General features: G+C 42.2%; 1 protein-coding gene across 1 annotated transcript in view; it reads right to left on the bottom strand.

Annotated features, from left to right (window-relative positions):
* Window positions 1-2,743: 2,743 nt before the first annotated feature.
* Window positions 2,744-17,648, bottom strand: part of LOC134586307 (G-protein coupled receptor family C group 6 member A-like) — a 54,277-nt gene continuing 39,372 nt past the window's right edge. The window contains exon 7 of the mRNA XM_063441787.1: window positions 2,744-4,265. Coding sequence (XP_063297857.1) covers window positions 3,220-4,265 — 1,046 coding nt within the window. The 3' untranslated portion in view covers window positions 2,744-3,219. The remainder of the gene's footprint in view (window positions 4,266-17,648) is intronic.

The raw sequence follows: 17,648 nt of genomic DNA, 5'->3' as shown, positions 1-17,648 counted from the left end.
TCTGTTACCAGATTGCGGCATCCAACTTTTAGGGTTGTACTGCCGTTTCAGAGTTTTAGGTTCGTGACTAAAAAGAAGAAGGGTAGGGCTGTGAGTAGGGTGGGACGGGGTCGTAGGGACAGGTGGGTGACACACCCAAGTCGGCTCCACCAAATAGAGCCTTGAGACTCTGCCTAGCAGGTAGGCACGTCTAACGGGGGTAGTGGTGGTGAAGTCTGTATTCATGTTGGACTTCCACCGTGAAACCTTAGGAGCATTTGTAACATAAATATTAACTATACCAATAGAGTACTAAATTAGAAGAAAAAACAACGTTAACATATTTCAACAATTGAGTAAGCGTATCCTCACTGTCTAACATTATCCTATGGAGCAAAGCTTACATAATGGTGCATGGCCCCATGAGTATGGGGATTGGATTATTCATTGGGCAGTGGCATAGTCTAGCCAGCATTTGCTGCCGCTTATAATGAGGCCTAGTCTGCAACATAAGACAATTACATTCTAAGTGCACCTGTAATTATTCTGAGGTAAAGTCCTAGTAACTAGTATTGCACCATAGTGTTAGAATAGTTACGCATTCTCCAGGAGGATAATAGTCCTTCATTTGGCGGTCCATTCAGGCGACAACCTGGGCACTCCCGTCTGCTTGGTCGGTTCTGGTAGTCCCCAGTCTTTCAGTTTCTGGGTGCCCTGAGTCAGAGTCGTGATGGAGTGTATCGCATCTTGATGGGAGATCAGAAGCTTAGCCAGGAATCCCCAACGGTAATTTAGGCCGTGCTCGCGTAGGGTAGAAGTAATTGGCGCCATCATTTTCCTGAACTGCAGCGTGTCGGCGGATAGGTCCGCAAATATTTTGATGGAGCTATATTCTTTTGGCATGTTAGAGTTTCTGCTGACTCTCATGATCTTATCTTTCGCGTGGAAAAAATGTATTCTGGCGCTTACATCTCTGACCGCGGATTGCGGCAGATGTTTCGGCCTGCGCAGCCTATGAGCTCTATCAATTAACAGCTTGTCTGGATGTATTTCTGGTACCAGGCTCTGGAACATAGTTGAGAGATAGTTATGCAATTCAGCATTTGTGATGGTCTCTGGTATTCCCCTGAACCGGAGATTGTTCCTCCTCGCTCTGTCCTCCATGTCAGCTTACTTTAACCTGTGTGCTTCCAGTGTGGCTTCAAATTCTTGGAATTTATCAGCTAAACTGTTGTGTGCTTCAGCATACTCGTCCATCTTGGACTCCATTTGGGCTGTACGGTTCCCAATGTCCTGTATGTCTTTCTGCAGGTCTGCTGTCATGGTCTTTATTTGCAGCTGCAGATTTCTCTGTATGGTGTTAGAGAACTCCGCCATCAGTTCTCTTATGCCTCTCATCGTTGGAGGTTGATCGTCTGTGCTGTTTGTGGGAGATGAAGGGGGTGAGAGGGAGTTTTCCCGCGGTTTCGGGACGCCGCCATCTTGCGCAGGCTCAGCATCCTCGTGATGTTTAGAGGCCGCGGTTTTTGCCCCGAAAAATGAGGCTTTATCCGCTTTCCCGGATTTGGTTTTGGGGCGCTGGGACATAATGCTTGTTTCCGCTTTGTATACTTGCTGTTTTGCTCGTTATACCGATTATTGTGGCTCCGTTTCAGTTTCGGTGCTGGGAGCTGCTCCTACATGCGACCGTTCAGCTCCAGCGTTAGGCCACGCCCCCTACCTGTCAGTAATTTTAATGTAATGGCTGATTAGTATATTGACTATATAAGGTAAATGTTCAATACTCCTGTTAAACGGAAAGAAAAATCCAATCTATATACAGAGCATATATGTTCCATACATGCAAATTCATACAAACCTATGTTTGAAAATTAAAGTAAGAAAAATCCATACAATATAATTTTTTTTAATAAACATTCTACATATGCTGACAATTATGAAAGTGTGTGATTGTGCAAATTGTTTCTATTTCTATTGCACAATAGAAATTGTGCAATTTTGAAAGCTAGTGAAATAAAGTTATACACCCTATGAATAATTAATTTAAAGAATCAAGGGGAACATAATTAGCCTCTTAGATTACTACTCGTTCAATCATTGCCGTCTCCTCTCTTCTCTCTATTCCTTACCTGTCTTCACAGGGTTCTCCGTCAACGTCTTACTCCTCTTCCGTGTTTACTATTCCAAATGTTTTACGCAGAAGAAAAATGTATTCCATATATGTTTTGTAAGCTTACTTGCAATATGCTTTATTGCAAGTAATTATTCATGGTTGTGTCTTATATCTGATTTGTGCTATCCATTTCAAGGTTTCAAGGATGTGTGTTGTGTCTGTATCTTTCACAGTTGATATTGTGTTTGTTCTGTCATTAAAATATTCCAATAAATAATGATTTACAAAAACATTCTTTAATAAGTAATGTTTATTGACAATCTGTCTCAATAATTAATATTTTCTGACCCACACATTTCTCAACATAGTACTGAAATTTTTATTGTGTAAAAACATCTTGTGATTTTAAATTAGTATACAGAACACCAAACTAACTCATCAGTTATGGGAAGTATATTCTGAATTTTATAATGAATTGAATGATTGAACAAGTGAAATTTGTGATATACATACGAATTTTTAAACTAGCTTGTGTTTAGTATATTATAAAATAAAAGTGATAATACTGTAAGTTTTAGATTTAATTCTCTTTATCAGTACTCAAAGGGAAATAGACATGTATGTATAAAGTTGCAGCAAATATAATTGTTAGGGAATCTTGCAGAAAGCACAAGAAATGTTTTATCCAGGTTACAGGCCAAGCCTTTTGAAATGGACAAGTAGGGCGATGAAAGAGTAATACATATTCGAAGATGCTTCCTGATCGCCCACACTGTTTACAGTATTGTGCCAGGCTGATAAAATGACCAGCAGGATAGTTTTTGCTCTATACATACTTTCTCTTTAAGGTATGGATTTATGGGAATGTGGCTGCCCTGTGCTCTGTAGAATAGGTATGGCTTTTACCCCTTCTTTCACCCAATGCACAGTGAAGTGGAGGAAACAATTAAACATTTAGCAGCCACCTAGTGTCCCCTAACATTTACTTACTACTGGGACTGTTAACGGAAAGGTAATGTAATAAATTGGTAAGAGTCCTCAAGTATTGAGGCCCAAGACTTGAGAACCAGAGAATTCCCTGTCCCTTTGTTTATATGCCCATAGTACATGAACTAGTAAAATTTTTACTAAATACTTTTTCGCCTGTTTCGGAGTGAGCAACATATACTATATTTATTCTGCTCTGTACAATATTTTGCCCTGTAAATAATAGCATCAGCCTTAGGGGATGTTTGGTCCAAGTTATTTGTCAAATTAGAAACCTGTGGCTCCTGTGACTTGAAGAAGGGATAGAAACGTTTCAAATAATGTTCTTTCTTGTTGTTTTTGAACAATATAAGGTAACATATTGGCAAAATTTGACAGATTATCACTCCATACACTGAAGCTAATATGGCTACGATTTGCACTGCTGGGAGGTACATGCCACTGGTGTTCAGATAGATTGGGATGAAGATAATCCACACAAACATATAGATAAGCATGCTGAATGTGATACCTTTGGCCTCTTTATGTCTTACAGGTACTTTCTTCCTTTTGTAAGCTAAAATAAAACATGCCAATGCGAGAAATCCAATATAACCCAACATTATGCCAAAGAAAACATAGGATCCTACATTACACTGCTGGGCTATGAGTTGAGGTATAGTGTAGATCTGTGTATAGAAAGGTTTTCCAAGTATCATCCACAAAATGCAAATTGAAATTTGAATGCTAACTAAAGCACCAATGATTAGCACTGATTGGTAGGCTACTATAGAATTTTTTTTCCAGCTTTGAACTGATTCACATGCCAGAAATATCTGTAAAGATTTGTTCAGTATGCAAGAAACACAGAGTGAAAAACCGATACCAAAAAGAGGTTGTCTGATCTGACAGATGATATCACTTGGCTGACCAATAAAAAAAAAAATACTTCCCAGGCTGAATAATAAGGCCATACTTATCAGGTGGGTGTAGCTTCTTCCTGCAGCTTTTACTGCTGGATTATCACTATGAATAATAAACAAGCAGCCAGATGCAAAAATGAACAGAACACCCACGATAGCAAACACCATCAGCACAATTGCAAATGGATTTTCCCACTGAAAATATTCAATTTTCTTATCTTTACATTCAGAGCTTCCATTATATGACCATTGAGAAAGACCACACGGTTGACAGTGATCCATATCTAAAACAAATAAAAACAAATAAATAAAAGTAAAAAAACAATATTGGCAATGCTATTATAAAAAAGGTTAATATTGATATTAATTAATATAGTCTGCATTTTCAAGCTTAAAGGGAATCTCCAGTGCCAGGAAAACAATCCGTTTTCCTGGCACTGGAGGTTCCCCCTCCCTCCCACCCACCAAGCCCCGGTTACTGAAGGGGTGAAAAGAACAGGTAAATTCATAACGCTCCCCCTGACCCAGAATGGGAGGTCCACCCCAGGGGGACGGGGAAGGCAAGGGGTGCTCGGTAGGGCCAAGCGAAACACCAGGGAAAGAAGAGGGCAAGCACAGTCACTACGGGAAGGGAGAGTTTGTGGAGATCTTTTCCCTGCTCCCTTATAAATACCATTCCTCCTGATAAGGGTAGTTAGAACAAACAAGAGGCTGCGCAAAAAGTTGCTGTGTGCACACCAAGGTGCTACTGCTATTTTCGGGTATTCCCTTTCTCAGTGCAACAGGGACATGGTAGCAGTGTGAGTACAATATTTTTTTTACGTTTTTTTATATTCCTTCTGGAACCTCTTTCCACATCCTCATATATTTTTCTTTTTGTCCTCCTAATAAGGTGTCTAAGGACTCTGACAAGGATAAGGACAAGGTTACACTCGGGAAACACCCTGCAACTTACTCACCCGCCTGGAGGCCCGTCCACCACTCTCCCTGTCTGGGCTGTGGGTCCACATGAGATGATTGGGCCACTGGTGACCCCAGATCCAGCCTGCAGAGAAGTGGCATCATCCAGCTTAGCCACGGACCAGCCGGCCTGGGAGGTGAGACTGCTGCTCCTGCTGTGAGGGGCTGGAGAGGGAGAGTGGAATCGGGCGCAGGCAGCAGCGGGCCGCCCCACCACCAAGATAGTAAAAGGAGCCTGTGGGGAGGTGAAACAAGCCTCGGGGCCGCAGAACGATGGATGCACGAAGCCGGGTCTGCGCTCGTGTGCCTAGGAGAGCCCGTAGCCTCCCCAGGGGGGTGAAGCATTCTGATGGCCAGCTCACCTCTGGTACAGCAGGGCGGGAAGCTGCAATCAGGCCTGCAGACGAGCCAGATGGACTTGCAGGTGCAGACCCCCATCTTGTAAGGTCTCAGCTCAGAGGGCAGAAAGGACAGCCTCAACGTCCATACTTGGACCCTGGCCGAAAACAGCACTTGGCAAGCAAGTACACTAGTAAGCAACTACCACACAATAACTAAGCTGTTACCAACTGATAATTAAGATAGCTGCCATCTTGTAAGCTGCCCACCTTATTTATACTAACTCACCCCCTTTGTTCCTTAATACTCCTCCCACCATTCAAATACCTCCTTACCACTCTATCTATACACTCCCCCTCACACTCACATGTCCCTGTTCTGTCTAGGCCTGGCTTGTGTCACCCTCCTCCACAGGGAAGGTAGAGAAGGCAGGGGGAGCAGACTGATGGGAGAACAGGGGCGGTGCAGGGTGAGGCAAGTTGCCATTTCTTGTCCTGAGCCAGCATGCCGGCACATGACAGATGACAATTTTTCAATGCAATGTTTCTATTAATGACACTGAAAACCAAAAAGTGTAACTCTAGGAATTATCTAAAATTACAAGGGTGCAATTACAATTAAAGGATCACTAAAGTGTCAGGAAACCAAAGCGTTTTTTCTGACACTATAGTGCCCTGAGTGTGCCCCCATCCTCAGGGTCCCCTTCCCGTGGTGCTGAAACCCCTTCAGCAGCTTACCTTATTCCAGCGGTGGGCTCCCTCGGTGCTGGTGACCTCTCCTCACCGTCCGATGTCAGCTCCCTAGTGGAGCGGAATGTGCATGCCCGGCAAGTGCTGTGTGCGCATTCAAAGAGTCCATAGGAAAGCATTTCTTAATGCTTTCCTATGAACGCTCTGTGCGATGGATGCGAAATAGTGCATCCAGAGTCGCAGATGCGCCTTTAGTGGCTCTCGGAAGACAGCCACTAGAGGCTGGATTAACCCCAAATGTAAACATAGCAGTTTCTCTGAAACTGCTATGTTTGCATCTGAAGGGTTAAAACCTGAGGGACCTGGCACCCAGACCACTTCATTGAGCTGAAGTGGTCTGGGTGACTATAGTGTCCCTTTAAGAGGGTGTCAGACACCAGCTGTTATAATAAATAATTACCAGTCTTGCAGCTGTTACATATGATAATAGGACTCATACATGAAATAAAGTAAACAATGGCTCATAGAATACTACATTTATCAAACACAATCATATTAACAACCATAAAAGCACACTCACAAACAATATGGAACAAATCAATTTGATATGTGCAACTACTTCTTAATGTGTGTAGATGCCCGACTGTTATCCACTATTTAGATGACTTCCTCACAATTGAAGACAACTCTCACCCCCTTCGTAGTCTCACAGAAGCAATCAGTCTTTTTGATGGGTATACCGGTCTCCCAAAAAAAGACAGAAGGTCCAGACATGGTAATACATTTCCTGTGTATTCCACTAGACTCTGTCAACATGCAGGCCTGTCTTCCTCATGATAAGATTGGCGCACTCTGTCAAGCAACCTAAACTTGCAATAAGGTTCTTGCAACCGCAAAGAACTACATTCTCTGCTTATTTTGCTCAATTTTGCTCTGAGGATTATCCCACAAGATAGATTCTTAATTTTCCCGACTACTCTGTTTATTCCCTGACCTTCCCTCAGACAATTCCCGCATGTTATGCCCCCAATTTCCAACAATTCCCCGACACTCTGGACAGATGCTATGGCCAATATGGGTTTCACAGCCATCTGTGGCTCTGGGGTTTGTGGCCTAATGAAGTTAAGTCTCTACCAAACATTTCCAAAACGTCGGCCATATTCGAGTTATACCTGATAGTGGTGGCAGCAATTGCCTGGGGTTCTTGCTGGACAGGTCACTAGGTCAGATGTTGTCAGACAACCTAACTACCACATTGTAATAAAAGCTGGTTATCATCTTTGGTAATTATGAGATCTTGAGAAAACTCACGTGGGTGGCGGCAACTTGTCAGTTTTTTCCTCATTTGTATTCACGTCCTGGGGGATCACTAATGTATCGGCTGATCACCTGTCTCGTTTCCGATTGCAGGTATTCCGCAATACTCTGCCCACCGCTTCCCATCTGGCTACTCCTGCCCCTCCATTCCTGAGACGTGTTACTGGATTAAATGTTTATTGACACATGCACAGAATCTTACCCACCTAGAACTCTCGGTTAACACTAGGAATCTCATGATAGGACTTTTTACCTTTTCATTAAATTCATAGCTGATTTTTAAAACACAGGAAATATTTGCTATGAAGGCTAACAAAACAGGATTCCTATAATCCTACCAAATTAAAACCCTACTGAAAGAAATCCAGAATCTGACATGACTTTACCCTCTAAGAGACTACTAACTGTTCCAATCCTTATCCGATTTGTTAGACACGCCACCTTTCGAACCTATCACTAATATGGTAATTAAACCACCATATATGGGTACCTAGCTTTTACGGATTCCTACGACCAAGAGAGTTCACCACCATTAATCTCACTTCCACAGATTACCTTAAAACTTTTAGTATATCCACAAATTTATAGATCACTACATCCTTTCACTCCCCTACTCTAAAACCAGCCAGATGGGAAGCCCGGTTGACCCTTCTACCCATCCTATCATATAATGGTGCCCAGTTAAAGTATTGGATAATTATTTCAGCACCATTCACAAACATCCACACCAGCCACTACTAGAATTGTACGGTTCCACACTCGCTACTGCTAAATTTATGCTCCATGATTTGTATGCTATTGACAGGGCTTGGCCTAAATTCAACTTATTACTCATTACTCAACCCATTACTGCTCCCTCCAGTCACATTCCAGCACATATCATCAAGGCCATAGGACACTGGGAATCATACACTTATACATTATATATACCAGAACTGGTTTAAGGGATTCGTCAGGCATTTCGGCGTGACTTATCCAAGTCATTTTGATGTATTGTAGAACAAATACAATTTTGTGTGGTATTTTTACCCTCTTTATTACAGGCCTACTGCATTGTCGGTTCCGGCACACCACAACTGACTGGTAATTTAATATGATATTTATGTGTTATCTAACACTTAAAGCAATATTGCCCTGACCACAAATATATATATATATATATATAGAAAAAGTGTTCAAGTAAAGATTGTAGCCGTAATAGTCCAGTGATGTAGATGTAAAAAACAGATATGAGTGGCACGGTGCACTGGCAGAGTACACGCTGTTGGCCTGACACACAGACGCTTGCAGACAACTAACTGCTAATTAATCTATTACAGTGAAAAAATATTTTTTGTTTTTAAATGCAAGCTATTGTGACACCAGATATGAGTGGTGGCACTGGGCAAGTGAGCACAGTATCCACTGTGAGCCTGACACACGGACGCTTGCAGACAACTAACTGCTATTCAATCTATTACAGTGAAAAAAAAGTTTTGGGGTTTTTAAATGCACGCTATTGTGCCACCAGATATGAGTGTCACGGTGCACTGGCAGACTACACGCTGTTGGCCTGACACACAGACGCTTGCAGACAACTGACTGCTAATTAATCTATTACAGTGGAAAAAAAAATTGTTTTTAAATGCAAGCTATTGTGACACCAGATATTATTATTATTATTATTATTATTATATTATTTATAGAGCGCCGTCAAATTCCGCAGCGCTTTACAATGGGTGGACAAACAGACATGTAATTGTAACCAGACAAGTTGGACACACAGGAACAGAGGGGTTGAGGGCCCTGCGCAATGAGCTTACATGCTAGAGGGAGTGGGGTAAAATGACACAAAAGGTAAGGATAGTATTAGACTAGTGACAGTTGCAGAAGAGGAATCAGTTGGGAGCTATTAAGGGTTTAATTGATACGCTTTTATGAAGAAGTGGGTTTTTAATGATTTTTTGAAGGAGTGGAGACTGGGTGAGCATCTAACGGAGGAGGGAAGCGAGTTCCACAGGAACGGTGCAGCCCTTGAGAAGTCTTGAAGGCGAGCATCAGAGGTGGGAGTACGGACAGAAGATAGACGTAAGTCTTCAGCAGATCGTAAGGGCCTAGACGGGACATACTTGTGTATAAGGGAGGATAGATAGGTAGATAGATAGATAAATGCAAGCTATTGTGACACCAGATATGAGTGGTGGGACTGGGCAAGTGGGCACAGTATCCACTGTGAGCCTGACACAGAAGCTGGCAGGCAGGCAGGCAACTGCAATTAGATTACACACAAAAAAAAAAAAGCAGACTGATGTTCTAGCCCTAAAAAGGGCTTTTTGGGGTGCTGTCCTTACAGCAGAGATCCGATGAGTCCTTCAGGACTGTAGTGGACACTGAATACACTAGCCTAGCTATACATTTCCCTATCAAATGAGCAGCAGCTACACTTTCCCTCCTCTATCTAAGAATGCAGCTTCAGAATGAATCTGAAATGGATGCTGTACAGGAGGTAGGAGGGTCTGGAAGGGAGGGTCTGCTGCTGATTGGCTGGAACGTGTCTGCTGACTGTGAGGCACAGGGTCGAAGTTTAGTCAATGATGACGAATAGGGGCGTATCAAACTGCGCATGTGTTCGCCCGCCGTGGCGAACGCGAACACGCTATGTTCGCCAGGAACTCTTCGCCAGCGAACAGTTTGGTACATCACTACTCTGTAGCTGGATGTGAATTATGCCCCCCATTGATTATTACACACTATATTGAGAGAGGAGAAAAAAAAGAATAAAAATAGAAAAAAATGAAAAAAAAAAAGTACAAAAAGAAGGAATCAGGGAAGGAGAGGGGTCTTGAGAGGGCTGTTTATTAGGTAGACATTTCCATTTTGTTTATCCATGTATCACAGTCTTCTATTTGAGTACATCTGTTTCCTAGGTTCACCACAACCTTTCCATTTTTTCCTGACATATGTGTGATTCATTCTTGGGTACATGGGATTGTTCCTGTTTTCCAGTTTTATTTAGCTGCCGTGATAATATGTAGCGTTAACATTTGTGGGTTTTTTTTTACATTTTTGGCCAGTTCAGGTTTAACAGGACCATCTAAGGTTTTAAAACTAATTTAATTTCATTATCTGGTATATTACATTGATTACATCTTTCCAAAATTTATTTATGGTTGTGCATTGCCACCATACATGGATCTTATCATTAACTTTGTGTTACAAACTGCCATTTGTAACTGGCCCTTTAAATGACAAATTGCCCTGCTACCCTGGGTTGTAGAGAAGCCTATTTGCCAGCCTCCTTCCTCATGACTACGGCCCCTGGGAGATTGTGCCCCTGAAAACGTATGGACTTTTATTGGGTGTGTATGGCCCTTTAAGAACCGTCTAGGGGCATATTGTGACTTTGGTGAACAATGCCCCTTTAAGACTATGTCCCCAGACCTGTAAAATAACTTGTTCCTTGCTATTTCCCACTTGGTTCAGTAAATGGGGCTTACTGAACCAAGTACCACACAGGCGGACCACCCAGAAGTGGAAGTGTGCAGGCAATTTACTTCCCAGGCTGGGAGCCTGCTGTAGGTAAATTTCCGACTGCTGGGGGGCCGCAGTTCGTGCAAACCAACACGTGGTGGCGGCCGCCATCTTTGTTTATTCGAACAAGGTCAGCGGTATGTGTAGCCAAATTCATGGAACTGAAACCAGCTACACATTTCACCGAACACCGCTGACCCTTACCTTCTCCTACACTGAATTTTCAGCTGCAGAGACTAAGTCCCGTTCGGCAATTCGAACGCAAGTTCTGCATAAAATTGACCGGCTGCACAGCCCAAATCTATGGAACTGTTTTGGGCAGGGCATAAAGGACTTCCGTCTGGATTTTAGCTCTGGAAATTGTGAGTACAACTTACATACTCTTATACATCCATTTATATCTACTTACTGTACCATTGGATTTCCTTTCTTTTTGTTCTTCTTTCCATATGGCGCACTGAAAAATACAACCTACATCTAAGACGAAACACCGTTGTCCTACAGGAACTTCCCTTACTGTGGACTATTATTCTGGACTTTATTTGTAATTATTTTATGCTTATTACTTATACATAAACTTCTGTATTAAAGGCGCACCCTTTCTTTTGTTTTTTGCTGTTCTATTTCAACTATCTATAAGGGATTGGAGGGTACTCCCTTGTTTGTAGGTGTGCTGCCTATTTATATTTTAGATACCTTCATATTTGTGTCATTTTAAGCGCTGATCCAATCTTGACTCTTTTCTATGCTCAGGCTCAATCTATTGTAGATCTCTCACCTATTGGGATCTCGATACTCTAACCCTGATTACTACACCCCCAAGGCTCAAGTAGCATTGCTTCTCCGTTGCTCAAGGCAACTATATGTCACTGAGAAGTGACTTACGGAATATTGTATATAGTTTTTCCCCCGTTGTTTCACCTATACCCTTCCAGAGTGTGTCAACCAACCATACCCTACCTATTGTGCTGAGAAGCCCAGAGCTTGGGACGCCCATGATTACACAACTCCTTTATACTGGGCAGACCAAATACAAAATCATAAATGCTGAGACGGATAAAGGTTACAAACAATTAGCACATCATAGCCCACAATGGCCCAATGGTAATTAAAATTATGTCACTGAATGCCCTAACAAGTGACGAATGGCCATACAAGAAGCAAGGAAATGTGGCATTTTTTCAGGAGACACATTTTAAATGGAACTCCAGACCCAAATTTACCTCGAAATGGTACCCACATGATTTTCACACATGTTATTCAGCAAAAAAGAGAGGAGTCTCCACCTTGATAAACAAAGATGTAGCATTTTCATTAGTTAGGAAAATTAGTGAAAAGAAAGGACGATACTTAATTCTGCAATGTATGCTCAATAATGCACCTTACACCAAATGACAATCAAAATTAGTTTCTGCAAATGATACTAGCATAGACAGATATGTACAGGTACGGGGAGGTAATCATTGGGGCCAACACAAATTTCATACTGGACGGCAAAATCGACTCCTCTACCACTGCACAAATTTCAAGTAGCACGCTCAAACACAGAACACCACTAACAGCAAAGATATATACCATCCTTACTGCTAACCAAATGGTAGACCCGTGGCGCATCCTACACCCAACAGAAGAAGACCATACATGTCACACAGCTGCCCACAACAGCTACTCACGAATAGACAGATTCCTTGTCCCCGCTACGTCGATGCCCCAAATAGGCGAGTCCACAATCGGGGTAATGACGTGGTCCGATCACGCTCCCATCACACTCAGCATTAAAGAAACATTCGCCAACAAAGGGTCCGGCACATGGAAACTTAATGAATCTCTCCTAACAGACCCCTCTATAGTCTCTCAAATAACAGGAGACTTACAAAATTATATTGCCGAAAACACAACTGCCGACTCCACCATTGAACAAATATGGCTAGCCCATAAGACAGTCATAAGGGGAAGCTTTATAAAACATGCCAGTTATGCCAAAAAACAAAGAACAGCAGAATACACTAAACTCCTAGAGGAAATTCAAAACCTAATGCACTCCAACAAAAAAAGCCAAACTCTACCACAGTAGCAAAACTTTTAGCCCTCCAAACTAAACTAAGGAACATAGAACTAGCCAAAACTACATTTCTACTCCGAAAAGTTAAACATAACTTCTTTACAAGTGGTAAGAGAGCAGGTGCCATTCTAGCACCGCAAAAGGGTCGCCTCCAGGATTGCCTTCCTAAATGACTCTACGGGCAAGAAAATAACAAACCCCCAAAATATTGTGGATCACTTTGCACTATATTATAGCAAGCTTTATAACCTTAAAAACAACCCTAATGTTATAACACCAGCCCCTAACAAAATCGAGGCAATCCTCTCGAACTTAAACCTACCCAAGCAGTCAGAGGAAGACCTAATACCTCTGAAACAACCCTTCTCGCTTGACGAGCTCACAACAGCAATTTCACAACTCCCTACACACAAATCACCGGGCCCCGACGGTCTAACAAATGAATATTATAAGACCTTCTCCCCAACCTTAGCACTATTGTTTCTACAACTCGTTAACAAATGTGCCACTGAAGGCGCACTGCCAAAAGAAATGCTTTTAGCACATATTTCTACCCTCCCTAAGCCGGGCAAACCTCCCACACAATGCAAGAACTTTAGGCCCATCTCTTTACTGAACAGTGATGCCAAATTGTATGTTAAGCTAATCAGTAACCGCCTAGCCCCCCTGCTCCACAAAATAATTCACAACGATCAATCTGGGTTCATCCGGGGTCGTCAGGGCTCAGATAACACCAGGAAAATCCTAAACATACTATCCGCAATAGAGTCTCATAGATCATCAGGCCTCCTTCTAGCCTTAGATGCGGAAAAGGCCTTTGAACGCCTAAATTGGGCTTACATGACCAGGGTCTTATCACAATTCAACTTCCCTGCATCCACTATAAGAAGCATCATGGCACTGTATCAACACCCAGCGGCAAAAGTCTCCCATGGAGGGTTCTTATCCACACCCTTCTCTATTACAAATGGGACCCATTGCAAATGGTATGCGATCGTGGGGGTAATTTTCATTCCTGGGCTACCATTTAGTCTCAAAGGCAACATAACCAGTCTGGCAAATTTCAATGTGTATATGGTAACTTTCCAAAACACCATAAAACCTATACATTGGGGATACTGTTTTACCCATGAGACATCGTTGAATACCAAAATGTGCACTTTATTGCAGTAACAGCTAACATCATTGACATTCACAGTTAAAATGCCATGCAGAACTAAAAGAATAACAACGTTTCTTCATTTCTAATTTTTTAAATATATTTTATTCATATTAAATTAAGTAAAGTTAATATAAAAAATATTTGATGTAACATGAAAGCCCTGTTTCTTCTGAACAAAATTATATATGATAAGTAGTGTTGTCGCGAACCCGAAATTTTCGGTTCGCGAACGGCGAACGTGAACTTCCGCAAATGTTCGCGAACGGGCGAACCGGGCGAACCGCCATAGACTTCAATGGACAGGCGAATTTTAAAACACACAGGGACTCTTTCTGGCCACAATAGTGATGGAAAAGTTGTTTCAAGGGGACTAACACCTGGACTGTGGCATGCCGGAGGGGGATCCATGGCAAAACTCCCATGGAAAATTACATAGTTGATGCAGAGTCTGGTTTTAATCCATAAAGGGCAGAAATCACCTAACATTCCTAAATTGTTTGGAATAACGTGCTTTAAAACATCAGGTATGATGTTGTATCGATCAGGTAGTGTAAGGGTTACGCCCGCTTCACAGTGACAGACCAAACTCCCCGTTTAACGCACCGCAAACAGTCCTCTATATACAGAGTAAACATGGCTCCCTCTATATACAGAGTAACATGGCTCCCTCTGTATACTGTGTAAACATGGCTCCCCTCTATATACAGTGTAAACATGGCTCCCTCTATATACAGAGTAACATGGCTCCCTCTATATACAGTGTAACATGGCTCCCCTCTATATACAGAGTAACATGGCTCCCCTCTATATACAGTGTAAACATGGCTCCTCTCTATATACAGAGTAACATGGCTCCCCTCTATATACAGAGTAACATGGCTCCCCTCTATATACAGTGTAAACATGGCTCCTCTCTATATACAGAGTAACATGGCTCCCCTCTATATACAGAGTAACATGGCTCCCCTCTACATACAGTGTAAACATGGTTCCCTCTATATACAGTGTAAACATGGCTCCTCTCTATATACAGAGTAACATGGCTTCCCTCTATATACCGTGTAAACATGGCTCCCTCTATATACAGAATAACATGGCTTCCCTCTATATACCGTGTAAACATGGCTCCCCTCTGTATATAGAGGGAGCCATGTTACTCTGTATATAGAGGGAGCCATGTTTCCACTGTATATAGTGTAACATGGCTCCCCTCTATATACAGAGTAACATGGCTCCCCTCTATATACAGTGTAAACATGGCTCCTCTCTATATACAGAGTAACATGGCTCCCCTCTATACAGGGGCGTACCTGGAGCATTTGGCACCCGGGGCGGATCCTTTATTTGGCACCCCCCTCCCCAACTTTGAAATGTAAAAAACAGCTGCAATTTTTTTTAAAATGTATGTTTATGCAGTGTGTGTATAGTGTGTAAATTGTGTGTATATTGTGTGTATAGTGAGTGTGTATAGTGTGTACAGTGTGTGTATATTGTGTGTATAGTGAGTGTGTATAGTGTGTGTGTATAGTGTGTATAGTGTGTGCAGTGTGTGTATAGAGTGTGTATAGTGTGTGTATGCAGTGTGTGTAGTGTGTGTGTATAGTGTGTGCATAGTGTATGCAGTGTGTGCAGTGTGTGCATAGTGTGTACAGTGTGTGTGTATATTGTGTGTATAGTGTGTGTAGTGTGTGTATAATGTGTGCAGTGTGTGTATAGTTAGTGCAGTGTGTGTATAGTGTATGCAGTGTGTGCAGTGTGTATGCAGTGTGTGTAGAGTGTGTATAGTGTATGCAGTGTGTGTATAGTGTGTGTATAGAGTGTGCAGTGTGTGTATAGTGTGTGCAGTGTGTGTATAGTGTGTGCAGTGTGTATAGTGTGTGCAGTGTGTATGCAGTGTGTGTAGTGTGTGTGTGCATAGTGTGTACAGTGTGTGTATAGTGTGTACAGCGTGTGTGTATATTGTGTGTATAGTGTGTGTAGTGTGTGTATAGTGTGTATAGTGTGTGCAGTGTGTGTATAGTGTGTATGCAGTGTGTGTATAGTGTGTATGCAGTGTGTGTATAGTGTATGCAGTGTGTGTATAGTGTGTGCAGTGTGTGTATAGTTAGTGCAGTGTGTGTATAGTGTATGCAGTGTGTGCAGTGTGTATGCAGTGTGTGTAGAGTGTGTATAGTGTATGCAGTGTGTGTAGTGTGTGTATGCAGTGTGTGTAGTGTGTGTGTGCATAGTGTGTACAGTGTGTGTATAGTGTGTACAGTGTGTGTGTATATTGTGTGTATAGTGTGTGTAGTGTGTGTATAGTGTGTAAAATGTGTGCAGTGTGTGTATAGTGTGTATGCAGTGTGTGTATAGTGTGTATGCAGTGTGTGTCCCCAAGCCCCTAGTCACACAACCAAATACAAAAGCCCCTACCTACCCCCCTCACCCTAAAAAATAGTGAAGGGGGAATAAAATTACTACCCTGTAAAGTAAAATTCAACTTACTATTCAACGTCTTCTTCTTCTAAAATCTTCATTTTTTTAGCCCCAAAAAAGGGCAAATAAAAAGCCATCATACCCGTCGAACTTAAAAATAAAATTAAAAACCCGAGCACAAAAAAAAATTAATCCATCTTCACCCATGGAGGGCTCCGTGTCAGTGTTTATCAGGGATCCTTAGGATAGGTGTCAATCCATATCTGCCAAGTGACCCTATGTAGGGGGAACAGTCCCTATTCTGCTCTGTGTCAGTGTCTGGAGGGAGTATCTGCAGTAACACAGAGTGTCTGGGGGGAGTGTCTGCAGTAACACAGGGCGTCTGGAGGGAGTATCTGCAGTACCACAGAGTGTCTGGGGGTAGTATCTACTTGTAACATTTATATGCACTAAAAAAAAAAAATAAAAAATTGAAAAAAAAATAAAAAATGGTTGCAGCTTCCGAATTAATCTAAAATGGATGCTGTCCAGTAGGTGGGAGGGTCTGCTAGGGAGGGTGTGCTGCTGATTGGCTGTAATGTGTCTGCTGACTGTGAGGTACAGGGTCAAAGTTTACTCAATGATGACGAATAGGGGGCGGACCGAACACCGCATGTGTTCGCCCGCGGTGGCGGACGCGAACATGCTATGTTCGCCGGGAACTATTCGCCGGCGAACAGTTCGGTACATCACTAATGATAAGTGTGGGTGCACATAATATGAAAGAGGTGAATTACGCCTGAACAGACATATAGCTCAAATTCAAGGTTTTGTTTACGTTTTGTTTTCATCACAACTTGTACAATTCGCTCAGTCCTTAAGGGGTTAAAAAAACAAAAACAACAAAACAAAAGAAATAAAATACGCCTGTCCCCTCCACTGACTTTAGAGATCCAGAGGTAAGGAGCTTCACATCTGAAGCTTCACCCCCCAAGAACCCCCTAACAATGCATATGGAACTTACAGTAGATTATACTTTGACATATAATAAATGGGAATAGTGTGACAATTCTACTGCAAGCATGTGCACAAAATAGCATGTACAAGGAAAAATAAATGCATGTAGACAAATTCAAAACAATACATGTAATGTCCACAGAATACAGACGAAGACACTCAAACTACAGTCAGACAAATTCACAGCACTGCAAAATTTTATGGTGCTATATTAATA

The sequence above is a fragment of the Pelobates fuscus genome, chromosome 2 (assembly GCF_036172605.1).
Source record: "Pelobates fuscus isolate aPelFus1 chromosome 2, aPelFus1.pri, whole genome shotgun sequence".
NCBI lineage: Eukaryota > Metazoa > Chordata > Amphibia > Anura > Pelobatidae > Pelobates > Pelobates fuscus.
Note: the sequence above shows the minus strand (reverse complement) of the source record. Positions and strands in the feature narration are given on the sequence as shown.